Below are 12612 nucleotides of genomic sequence, written 5' to 3'. Positions count from 1 at the left end.
GATTGATTTGTCGAACGGTAATTTCGTGTGACGCAAATTACTCCAAAATTTAGGCAAACAAGAGACAATACACAGGTAGCAAAAATGGACCTGCTTGAAATAGCTTAACGATGAACTCTGATGGAATGCAGACCAGCGTTGAAAACGCGACCCTTGTTAGTATGTAAACCCTTTTTTATTTATGTATAAATATAAATAGATTCATCAGACTGGGACGAATACGCGTTGTTACACACATATTTTTAACTTCGTCATTTGACAATAAAATGTTGAATGGAAACATGTATGAAGAATGCATGGTTCCTTTTTGAGCTTAATTAACTTCTACAAAATTTATTTCCGTGACATCGTTTATGTAGCACCCACTAGAGAAAGTCTAATCAACTCACGAGCCCCCAGCATTGCAATATTGCACTTATTTTTTATATGTTAAACAATCGACTTTCACCTAAATACATACATACACAACTTTATTCTTGTTTTTGCACACGAAGCCATGTATTTTATTTTTGGGATTTTTTTTCATCTTAAAGGACAACTCAGGAATTCCAGTTACTTCAATATATGTATAGAAAGCCATTTTCATTACAAATTAATAGAAATCTTATCCATTACTGCATTTCCTCCAGTAGAAAAAAAATGTATTTCGGTGGCACAATATGCTTAGGTACATAATTTGTACATACTTCACTAATTAATTAAATTTGGACTCGAATGACAATATGTAATTTTGTACAAACCGGAGAATGTATGTACGCTGGAAGACCTGCATTCATGAGTCATATGTACGTACGTAATTATCTTTACATACATAATACTCAATAAAAAGGTACACCATGGAAAATGCATACATTTTTGGAAATCCAGTATTAAAATAATACCAAACGGTATTCAATATATTTATATATGACGCTACAAAAGTGGTATTGATAAGTAAGAATGTGTAGTAATAAGTAGATCGGTTTTCCGTATCGGTATTATTACGGACGGGTGTAATATTTTTATACCAAGTGGTAGCAACTTTAGTTTCAAAAAATCAATACCTGTCTGACTACATATATGTACAAGATTTCTAACAGTGTGTCGTCACAGTATCTGGAATGTGGTTTTCCCTTTTTTTATTCTAAATTGGATCCTCCGCTTCAATCCGTATTCACCTTCTTACCTAATATTGTCAACCTTTACGTGAAATATAACTACCCCAACAATCCATGATCTTCTCCAGAGTAAAAAAAAGGAAAAAGATGCGTTTACGTATGTACCTGCAGGCTACACAAGTTCAGTGGCCGCGGAAGCGTAAGGACAATGTCCCCCAGGGTAATTCGATGTCCCCATCATCTCCCCATGTTATGTAAACCCCTCCCTCCCTTATCCTACAATGTTAATGTCCCCACGGCTTCCGCGACCACTGCACAAGTTATAGCTAACATTTTTATGAATCCTTTTTATGTATATATATATAGAAAATGTTTACAATTACGTGATGCACCTTTCCTCAGGTAAACTTTTTTACGTCCATAAATTCTTTACGCAAGATTAGGTAAGAGCTCCAAATCCCTTCGTCGCGTCGGATGGAGAAGGATGAACTTAACGATAGTTTAACGGGAATTTAACGATATAAATATTGGTTTGTGATTTAAAAACTGGTAAAACATAGTTGAAACAATTTTAAATATGGCGGAGGTAGTGGGTGTTAATCAAGGTGTGGGTGGTAGTGCAATTTCTGGCAACTGGACAGAGTATGACGCCACTCTTATGCAGAATGGAGTGCTCATAATCGCTCTGGGAAATATGGTAAATATGCAAATATATATTTACATAAATCAGTTTATATTACACTATTAAAAATCTATTACATACATCAATGGATACCCCATTCTGGTATTGATTTGGTAATAAGCTCATACCGGATTGGTTGTAGTTTTTCTGACTGGTAAATTTTTTTACTTACACAAAATTTCTAAATCAAAAATCATATATGTACTCCGGTCAGTAATGATTTAATTAATACCAGTTTTCTAATAGTGCATCATATTCTACATACTTATGTAGTCGCTCCTTGTTAAAAATCATACATAATTTGTGTTCACTCTAGGTCGTGAATCTCATGAGAATAGTGAAACTCTTAGACGACACGTATTTCTGCACAGAAAATACCAAGGGATGTAAAGGTCAGAAAATATAAAATTTAATGAAAAATGATATTATGGTGTGTCCACTATATAGTTAGATTGGGATCCATGACCTGTGGAGTTCCACCTAATTAGAAGATTTTTATAAAACCTTTGGGGTAGTGTAGCCGCGAACCATGTCCGTCAGTTTTTGTCGCGGACGATTTGTCTGAGCCTCTTCTGCGCCACCAATGACAATTTCCGCACCAACCCTCAAATTAGCGATTTTCCACCCACTTGCGGAATGTCTTTGCTGATTTTTCGCCATTAACGTTCGAAATTTTCCAGTTTTTCTGCCTTCCTTTCTGCCTTTTCTTTGAGCGACGGTTAGAGTATCAACTTTTACACAAGGCCAAAAACTTTTCAATTTTTCGCAAGTAGGGGCATTTAGAGGGTTTTCTGTTTTAAGCCCATTTGTCTCAATGTAAGCCTTGTTTGGAATTTTGCAGGGAATTTAGATTTCACGTACAACTTCTGTTGATAACCCACACTCGCAGGGTTGCCTGAATGAAAAAATGTGCTTTTCGAAGTCTTTGGGGGATCAGCTTCGACGTAGGTCTTGTCATAAGTGATGATAATTTGTCATGACATTTCGGGACACATTTTTTTGCAAAACTTTTCGCATGTAATTTTTTGGTCTTTAACGTACTTTGGGGAACTTTGTTTGAACTTTTCCGGAATCCTCAGTTTGCGAACTTTAATGTTGCGCAATAAATTTTTTGAAAATTTCAGTACCAGAGCTGCACAACGAGGTGACGTCGAAGAATTAGTGCCCAAGATTTTATAATGTTTTTCGAGCTTTGGTGGATGGTCATGACCAGAGTTGATGTGGAATGTTTTTTGAATTTCACTTTTTGTCATCGTAATACTTAGAAATGTTAAGGAAAATTGTTGTTTTGGGACATTCTTCCTTTTTGATCTCCTGCCACGTCTTGTTCGAATAACGTGAAGAGGCGATTTTGTAGTTGTGAAAAACTCGATTCGCGAGGTCTTCACTTTGACCCTGATTTCTATTGAATTTAAACTTTCTGATAAAAATTGCTTTCCACCTGATAGTTGCCCTTGAAATTGGGTTTCCAAAAAATCATATAGCTAAACAATAACCACCACCAGCTGCCGAGTACCATTTAAAATCCATCAATCCAACTATATAGTGGACACACCTTATTAGAAAAACTGAATTATGTAAATGTGTCTACATTTTTATCTCATTGGATTCGTAAGCATTTGGAAAATTATGAATTCCTTTAAATTAAATAGTGGGCGATGAGATGTTGTTGGACGACAAACGTCCTTGGTTGGGGGTGGACAATCATGGCTACAAAAAGTACAAGTTGGGAGATAGGGGACCAGAAATATTGTGCTACGCGACCATGGTCTTTGTCCATTCGCGATTATTCAAAGCTGCCATGCAGGTATGCAAACTAATGATCCAATTTGCATTTTAGAAATCTCGTATTCAGGTATTGATTTCTCGGTCGGTATTAAAGTTGCTACCACTTGGAATTACATATACTGGTCTGTAAGTAAAAATTTGCTACCGATATGGTAGAACGTTAATACCGAGCTAATTAATACTACATGGTATTACTTATTAATATCACTTTGGTGTGGACATGTACATATGTACGAATATCGCTTGGTATAATTTTAATACTGCAAATTTTGATGTGCAAACTTATTGCATTAATAGTCTAGAATTTACAATTCATGCCAATTTTAATTTATTCCCAGGACGACCAGGACACGATTTGGCTCTGGCTGCAAATCAACGGTGGTCTAACTATTTTGGGTATGATGCCTTTGAGCACCTACCCATCCGTCTGGGGCGTCAAGGACAAGTTTGAAATTCTCGTGGGAAAAATTATCGTGGACATTCTCCAGTACGGCGTCATCTTGGAGTATCTGCGTGCCAAGAAAACAGTTGATCAAGATAAGGTAACCATATCCACATGCGTACATTTTTCCAGAGAAGAAATGTATTTGTGTTCTTTTTAATGTGATAATTTTTTACATTCGTATTTAGAATGTTACTTCCCCAACACTGCATCCTCCATCCCATGTGCATGTACTTGGACATGACTATGACTCCATTAAATCGGAGAAAATGAAATTTTAGGCAAAATTTAGGGATGATGTACCATTGACGCCTAGATTTTATGCTCGACTGTCCCTTCAGACTTGTACATATGTACTCCCCCACCAGTTTGTGTCGTATTTAATTGATCCTCACAGCAAATATTGATATTCAAAAGATGTGTCCTTGTTTTTTTTTATTTACTTCAATATGCACTTGTACATTTAACTCTATGAATTTTGAGTGATTCGTTTAATTTTTGTGTAGTATATCACCGGTATTTAAGAACTAAATAAACAAATCTTATATGTACAAAAGTATTACATACAGACATAAATATATTAAACAAGTTGAGACACCACATTTTTGTGCAGGCCAACTTCCGTGCCTCAACTTTTGTTTCATTTCACATATTTATTTTTAAAAAGAAGAGGGTACAAACTAATGCTGTACTCGGATTTTATGTGGACCTAAATTTCATTTATGTACATGCATAGCTGTTTTCAACGTAGTAAATACTTTTGGAGGATGTATGCATGTATGTATGTATCAGTAAACAGTAAACCAACTAATGGACCTCCTTGGCATCACTGCACTGAAAAAAGTATGAAAGCAATATGTGTGTAGGTATTTCACCATAAATTCTTTGTGTACATATATTCTTATCTATAGGTGGTATAAATACGTACCTATGTATATACAGACTGACCGAGTAGGGTGGAAAGATTTGTTTGTTATTGTACCCTACCCTTCCGCTCTTCTTAAGCATCTTCTTGCAAACAATTGTTAACTTATGTAACCTTGAAAAAGGAACTTGCCTTATGGACCCGAATCCTATGTTGGTGTTGGTCAGTCCCTGCTTTTAATCTGATAAAATAACCTTGAAACACGAATTTGCAGGGTTCAGAATGTGTTTTTTTTGGGTGTCATGCTTTTTTAGATTTTTTGTTACTTAGATTGTATTAGGCTGCAAGATCCCTTGAGTAAGGAGTACGTATGTATAGTGCATTTCGACCAGAGAAGAAGTATGTACATATATTTGTTTCATGTAATTATGCAATTATGTAATATGGGAATCAAATTTTGATGGAAGTTATAGTTCAGCAGTAATATGTACAAAAGGCGATTAGAGATGGTTTTAGATTAGAGAGTTCATACCTAAATTACGAGACGGTTTTTGGTTGGTGAGATTTCTAAGGAGATCGAAAGCTTGACACCATTTAGAAAACAATAAAGTTTTTCTGATTTGTACATCCACAATGTCCGTAAATAATAATTCTCCTGAGATTTCTTACTTTTTTTATGTGAAAACCCATATCTGGAACTATAGGTAGACATATATGTATGGCTTCCGGTTTTGTGCACTCTGGGGCACGAGGCACGGTCAAATCTGGAGAGGTGTCATTTTTAATTTTCCAAAGTTGTGTTCTTATAAAATCGAACAAAACATTTTCTCTGAGGCTCTAATGCAGAAATTGTCTTTGCGACTATTATCATAGGACTCAGCATGCTTTTCACTATAATAAAACCACTTTCTCTCACGTTTATCCTTATAAGTCTGTTTTGTATCTCATAATTTGCTCGTATTATTTAACTCTTGTAAATTGGTCTGGTCCAAATTTCACTAATAAAAAATCCCAAACTTAACACCGAGCATGCCGCACAAAGGATCAAAATTCCAAAAAAGTTGGCAATCCTTAACTTCTTCGGAATTATGTTGGCATCAATCATACTTTTCCATGCGGATTGAAGACGCCTCTTCTCAACCCGCATTGCAACGTCTTCCTCGTCTTCTTCCTCGTCGTCTCCACTTTTTTCTTCGTCATCCTCCCCACTTTTCAAAACTCGTGCCAACAGCATTTCTAGCAAACGGTGCACAATAATATGCTCCACGATGGATTGTTCTTTACTGAAATGGTCCGTAATCCCGGTCTGCGCTAGGTTTGAAATGAGCGCTAAAATCTGCCCAAATTTTGGCGCGTTATATCCAACCGCCCAAAACTCTGGGTTCGTAATGGTCTCTCTTCCCACGCCATATTTCGTCCAGCCGTACCGATCCTCCATAATTTCCAGGGCTGTCAAGAGAACGGCGCCATCTTCCAAAATGTTGTAACGGCCTTCCAAAATGTCCACCAATTTTGGTATGAAACTCGTATTGTACTTTGTTCCCAGCGATTTGAAAATTTCCCTTGTTTTTTCATTTTCTGTAAATAGCTTATCCTCAAGGAGTTTCCGAACGTTTAAATTTTGTCCGAGACGACCTTTCGTGCTGATGGCGACGACGGGTTTGGGATCGAGGGATAGCTCTTTCCACGTGGTGAGATGGGTCGTGTCCGTTGGCGCCATTAAGGTCGGGATCAGATTGCCCCGATAGGTCGAGAGTACAATCAAGTTGAAGAGGAGGGATCCGCAGTACATGGTGGAGAGATCGCTGCGCCGCCGAAGTATGGATTTCGGATCGACGCATTGTTCCATCTGGGAGCGAATTAGTAACATTGCGACGGCTCCGAAATACGGGTAGTTTTTCCGGGAACAATCCCATATTTTGGACCAGAGACGACCATAGATTTCGAAAATGGCGACAAGAACAAAGATGTGCCCAATGGTGACCAGAATGACTACGAAACCGACCGGTTTTACTAAGGGAGTTATCAGGCCAGTATATTTTTCTACCTTGGCCGATGCAAAGACGAGGCTAAATTTTTCACGGGAATGGACCAAGGAAGATGTCCGCAATAAACGGTTTTTCTCAAGGTAGGATGATACACTGAAGTGGAGATGGTTTTCGTCTGGTTTTTTGATTTGTGGGCAGGCATCAATGCTTAAGTTTAACTTGTTAAGGACCACCTTGACGAACATATGGTGACGATTTTTTGCCCGTTGGGAACGTATGATATTGTTTTGGGAGATTTTGTAATAGTCGAGGACGATAGTCTGAGATTTTGCGAAGAAGTCGTCGATCTTGGAGGAGTATGAAATTGCGTTGTATTCGGAAAATACGAGGTGACCGATTCGCAAACAATTTGAAGAAGGTGGTAAGGCTTGAATGAAGGTTGGGGATATTTGAGGTACGAGCTGAATTAGGGGGCGGGAAAGTAGCAAGGGAAGTAAAACGGAGATAAGAATAATATCAAGGCCAGGTTGAAGATTTAGCCCAATTAGCAAAGTGCTTGGAGATTTTGTAGCTTTTAAACACTCGCTGTTTTTTAAGGTTATGTTTGCTATATTTGTGACTATAATTACGGCTAAATTGATTACATTATGATTAAGATTAACGGGATTGGTGAAGTATGAAGGAGTAAGTCCGTCGTCAAATTGTGGGAATCGAGGAATTTGTAGCGTCATGTTATTTTACATATATACAAATGTGTTAAGTTATTTTCTAGGAATATATGAATGTATGTATGTATGTATTATGTACAATACGCAAAAAAGGGAAATTTTTCTGGATAAATTGTCGTGATGTACATACATACATATATCTGCATATGTAAGTATGTATGTAGAACTACGACGTTAACTTAGGAACTTAATGTCTTATTAACCGTTACGCGCTTAACGGTTTTTTCTTCCTACCTTACAATACTTTTTTTACTCCTTCATTCTTTTCCTTTCCTCTTTTTCCCCATTCACCCACAAACCACCATGTGAAGCAATCCTCTTCGTCGTCCTGAAGAAGACCCTTTGAGGTCGAAACGTTGACATAATGGCCTAATCTGAACCCCCCGAAGTACTACAAAAGTGAGCCCTTTTCCTTCCCAATTTATTCTGAACTTAATGTCTTATGCCAATAACTAAGGAGTGTTGCAAACTTATTTTGTGAATACAATAAATGACGACAATTTCTTTAAAGCTAATGGATGATATGTACATTCATACATATATAATAAACGGGTACATTTTTAAGTGGACACAGGAAGTTTAAAATTTGGAAAGCACTTATTATAAATACTCAAACAACAACAATTTGGAATAGCTGTATTTAAAAAAAATTACGTCAAACATAGTGTGAATTACAGACATACATATGCATACACAAGTTTTATTAAGTTGTAATTTAAGGTATAATTCACAAATTTGGCAATATATGTATGTATATACCTATGTATAAGTATAGATAAGTACATATTTGACCGTGTCTGTGAAATATGAATGTGTAACCTATTGTATTTGTGTACATGTTTTTATTATATGTGATTTTTTAAATAAATGAGTTGCGATTGGATTTTAATAAACAAACATTACTGATATACGAATTATTCCTCAATTTAATGCCTCAACATAATTTTTCTTACGAAAAAAATCCTTATCGATGTGATTGATTCATGCAGAAACGTACCAGTATTACATTTTATTTTTCATGCAGTAGAACAAATAAATTAGTGGGAATGAATTGCAAGAAGGATCACAACAATGCATAAGGACAACCGGTTTAGCCTCCTCCAGTTCATCAAGCTGCTTGAAGGATGACACGAACAAAGAGGAAAATTAGGTATTATTCACTCCAGAAAGTAAGAATGAATCAGACATTTATCAGGATTCCTGACCATGCTACGCTACAACTTGTCAGGAGGGGATTAGTTCGCAAGAATGTTGTACATACATATTGCGTATTCTTATGTAGTCATGCATGTTTTTGTATTCCTAGTAAAGTGATAAGCACATTTTGTACATAACCGTTTATGGGAAAACGGTGGTGCATATTTCATATCACAATATACAGTATCTTCGTCTCATCTTTAAGCATTCTTAAAGTATTTACTAGACGACTGGACAGCTATTTACAATGATACGTACATACATAAGACCCTTGCTTGTTGTAAATACATCAGGATAAAATAAAAAACTAGAATTTTTACTTTTTTTACATGAAACATGAGACACACACACATGTTTTATTGATTATTCATCATTCGCATTCCTTCTTCGTTTCGACCAGCTTCAGTTAAATTAAGTGGACTAGAATTTCATATACATACTTAGTCATGAGCTAGTAAAATTTGTAGGAAATTTTGTGTATTAATCTTGTCATAATTTACAATTCGGCATGAATTTTACAGCATTTCAATTGGCAATTTATTTCCTGGCGACGTTTTACTCTGGCGTGACAATTGCGCAAAATGTGACCACCATCATGGAGGAAATTTCAACAACAAGTACGACAACAATTGATGCAAATGACTTTAACGATACAAATCAAGAGGCCGATTCTATTGAGACGACGACAACGACTCCCCTTTATAAGGATACGTCAAAGATAAGTGATGTTCCAGTGGATCAGGAAAAGGACAAATTGAAGGATCTGATAAGAAAAAAGCAAGTCGTCGTCGTGGAAGGGGAGGACGATGAAGTACTCAAACTTCCGGAGGGGTACACTAAAGAAAAGATCCCAGCGTCGTACGAGGGTAAAGTCTAAAGAAAAAACTGATCTCATATTGGTTCAAAATAATTTTGAAAATTTTACTAACATTTTCGAAGCTCGCAAAACTATAGAAGTATATGTGTGCTAAATTTATACTAAATAATTTTGAGAAATTTAATTTTTGATAAACACTTGGTATAATAAGTATGGCAGTAAATAGTTTAAAAAATTTAATTGCAGGCAAGAAGCCGTTCAAAGTGGCGATTTTCATTAATATTAGGGCCATTAATTCAATCGATATGCTACACGAGGTAAGTTAAATTCAATTGTGTACATAGATAATGACGTGAAATATACTTGTCTATGTTTTTGATCTAGAAAATCACACTCGATTTGGACTTGTACGAATTTTGGGCCGATTCTCGATTTCATGCAAGTCTCAAGGATACTTCCAATACAACAAAGAAATCAGGAAAAGATGCCCCATTTGTGGTCCAAGTGCAAAAATTGGATCCTGAATTTGTAAAAAAGATCTGGGTACCGGATTTGTTGATTGAAAACACTGTCCTCATTCCGCACAATGATTTGACAAGTCAACCCCTCGTTAGCTTTAATAGTGAGACGGGATTCGTGAAATATTCGAGGTGTTGATTTTGTAATTGTTTATCAAAAAATTGCAATTTATTTACATACACATTTATTTATTTTCATGCAGATTGGAAGTTACCAGCCCTTGTGCAATGTCATTCTTTTACTACCCGCTAGACACGCAAACGTGTGAAATGACAATTCGTAGCTGTAAGTTGCAAAATTCATGTATTATGTAAGTCTTGGTTAAAATGCGCAAAATTTTTATTAGACAAGCATTTCAGTGATCACTTGAATTTGCACTGGGTCCACTCTGGTGTCTTCTTGGGATCCGTAGACAATCCAAATTTTGCCATAAAAGTTGATTCAGCTACGAAAGAAAAGCGTGTAGCGAGGACCATTAACTTGCCAAATCTGTTGGATAAAGTGCATTGTAAATATGTTAAATTGCTACAATTTCACTACATAATGACTGCACTCACGGCAAGGCCTTGTTTCACGTAGAAAATAATTTTGCAACTTATTTTCCAATTAATTTTGCGAATTTCTATGTACATATGTAAAAGTATTTCTACAATTTGCTGGGTAAATTTGCGAGGAAAAGGTTCTTTTCATCAAAAAGTTTTCGCAAAACTTCGCAAGTTCTTCAGTTTATATGCCCAGTTTGCAAGATTTCCGGGCTATGCGAATTAACGTTGCCGTGAGTACCATTTGCATAAATATTTCTGCTAATAATTTCCAAACTTCATAATTTCCAGTGGGCAACATAATTTTTGCTGACAATACATTCGACGTGTTAAAGGTGTCGTTGAAATTCCGTCGAAATGTAAGTTTTCACATGGCGCAGACCTACATGCCGTCCACCTTCTTTATCGCAATTACCTGGTTGTGCTTCCTACTTCCGGCTTCCTTGGCAGCGTCCCGTGTCGGCATCACGATGACAACACTCCTTACGATCAACACCATGTTCAACTCTGTGAGGTGGGTGGATGGTGAAACTGAGCTTGCAAATTTATCTGTATAATTTGCTTGTGCTAATTTTGTGCTAATTACGTTTTGCAGGCAAAGTGCACCTCAAGTGTCATATGCAAAAGGTATGTAGTAGGATTCACTTTTTTGAACTCGCTTGTGTTACATTTACAAAGGGGGTATTCATGATGAGTTCGGGTCGTTAGTTACGTGCGCAAAAAATAAAGTTCGCAAAAAATTTTGACTTGCAAATACAATGGCAAACATGTGCCCTCCAAGGCTAGTATTTTCTTCGCAATTTTTTTCCAAAATTATGTTGCGATGCGAACATGCAAGTATCCCCCATGAATACCCCTAATAAATATCCAATAATATCAGCAATATGTCCTCAGAGGTTCTTCAACTTATTTTTATTTTTATTTCTTTCCCCTATTTCAAAAATAGCTGTGGATTTCTGGATGGGGGCCTGTACTCTGTTCACATTCCTGTCCCTGCTGGAATTCACGGTCATGGCGTGGTTAGAACACGTAAAGGAAAGGGAGGAAAAGAGAACCAAAGAGTTTGAAGAGGAGGTAAGTTAATTTGCAAATTTGAAATTTCTATACGAAATTTATGTCCATTTATAATAATGCAAAACGAAAGAGTTTATCATTTTTTGCAATTAATTATTTTTCCAGGAACATAAAGCCTTGGAACTTTGCAACTCCGCGAAGGAAAAGATCGTTGAGGATAATGACGAGAAACAAGGTGACGGCTTGGTTGCCGTGTTTTCCATGCCGATGACGAGTACCAAAGATCGCAAGAAGATTAAAAGAATGGATCCGGACGAGCTAAAGAAGATTTTGAAGATTCGCAAATTCCTAAAGAAACATGGCCTAACCATGTTGTGGATGAGCTTTGTAATATTCAATATAATTTACTGGAGTTGGATTTGTGCCGGGTCAAAATATTTTGATTGGGACGTGGATCCCAGTTGTAATGGATGATGCAAAAAATATACATTTTAAGACAATGATAATAAAAACGTATGTTACTAGTATGTTTAACTCAATAAATAACAAAACTTTCATAAAAATTGGGCATACTAATAACAACGTCTTTTCTAGAATCGCAACTCATTCCAAAATTTTAGAAGCTCAGGAAATTTATGTCGGGAGAGGATTCGCAAAAATTCGCAAATATGCACCTACATATACATATTGATGTTATTTCCAGGGATAGTTTTAACTTTTCTAGCTGTTAATGATGGGAATGGGTTTGTGGAATAGATAATTTTGGGAAAATAAACACATTGTCATGTTCGTTTGCTGGATAAATTTCTAAAAAAATCCCATCGATTTCTAGCAACAGTTTTACGAAATCTCTCAAAACTTCGTACATGTTAAATATGTTTGTATGCTAAATTTTGCGAGATGTTCGAGGTGTGAGAATTTTGAAGTGAATAC

The 12612-nt window shown here is 36.4% G+C and overlaps 2 protein-coding genes across 4 annotated transcripts; both read left to right on the top strand.

The window, feature by feature from the left end:
• The first annotated feature begins 1508 nt into the window (after window positions 1–1508).
• Window positions 1509–4311, top strand: LOC110857167. The gene is made up of 5 exons (XM_022105772.2): window positions 1509–1794; window positions 2096–2171; window positions 3432–3586; window positions 3906–4109; window positions 4198–4311. Exons 1-5 carry the CDS (start codon window positions 1675–1677, stop codon window positions 4288–4290), a joined length of 648 nt encoding a protein of 215 aa, XP_021961464.1. The 5' UTR covers window positions 1509–1674; the 3' UTR covers window positions 4291–4311.
• A 4854-nt stretch (window positions 4312–9165) lies between these two features.
• Window positions 9166–12468, top strand: LOC110857263 (gamma-aminobutyric acid receptor subunit rho-2). Of its 3 annotated transcripts, XM_035857606.1 has the most exons (10): window positions 9166–9653; window positions 9851–9921; window positions 9989–10254; window positions 10326–10408; window positions 10470–10631; window positions 10957–11179; window positions 11261–11292; window positions 11612–11739; window positions 11845–12192; window positions 12274–12468. In XM_035857606.1, exons 1-9 carry the CDS (start codon window positions 9296–9298, stop codon window positions 12151–12153), a joined length of 1632 nt encoding a protein of 543 aa, XP_035713499.1. In that variant the 5' UTR covers window positions 9166–9295; the 3' UTR covers window positions 12154–12192; window positions 12274–12468. The 3 variants fall into 3 exon arrangements, with proteins under 3 accessions (XP_035713499.1, XP_021961575.1, XP_035713500.1); XM_022105883.2 differs by having other exon boundaries at window positions 11845–12468; XM_035857607.1 differs by lacking the exon at window positions 10470–10631 and having other exon boundaries at window positions 11845–12468.
• The last annotated feature ends 144 nt before the right edge of the window (window positions 12469–12612 follow it).

Source organism: Folsomia candida, unplaced genomic scaffold (assembly GCF_002217175.1).
Source record: "Folsomia candida strain VU population unplaced genomic scaffold, ASM221717v1 Fcan01_Sc018, whole genome shotgun sequence".
In the NCBI taxonomy this organism is placed as follows: domain Eukaryota; kingdom Metazoa; phylum Arthropoda; class Collembola; order Entomobryomorpha; family Isotomidae; genus Folsomia; species Folsomia candida.
This window is presented reverse-complemented; position numbering and strand designations above follow the sequence as displayed.

Bases quoted from the DNA above. Each gene is read 5' to 3' on its own strand.
- LOC110857167 (XM_022105772.2), top strand. From the start codon at position 1,675: ATGGCGGAGGTAGTGGGTGTTAATCAAGGTGTGGGTGGTAGTGCAATT. The intron at 3,587-3,905 runs GTATGCAAACTA...ATTTATTCCCAG, and splicing joins TATTCAAAGCTGCCATGCAG to GACGACCAGGACACGATTTG. The intron at 4,110-4,197 runs GTAACCATATCC...ATTCGTATTTAG, and splicing joins AAACAGTTGATCAAGATAAG to AATGTTACTTCCCCAACACT.
- LOC110857263 (XM_035857606.1), top strand. From the start codon at position 9,296: ATGAATTTTACAGCATTTCAATTGGCAATTTATTTCCTGGCGACGTTT. The intron at 9,922-9,988 runs GTAAGTTAAATT...TTTTTGATCTAG, and splicing joins CAATCGATATGCTACACGAG to AAAATCACACTCGATTTGGA. The intron at 10,255-10,325 runs GTGTTGATTTTG...ATTTTCATGCAG, and splicing joins GGATTCGTGAAATATTCGAG to ATTGGAAGTTACCAGCCCTT.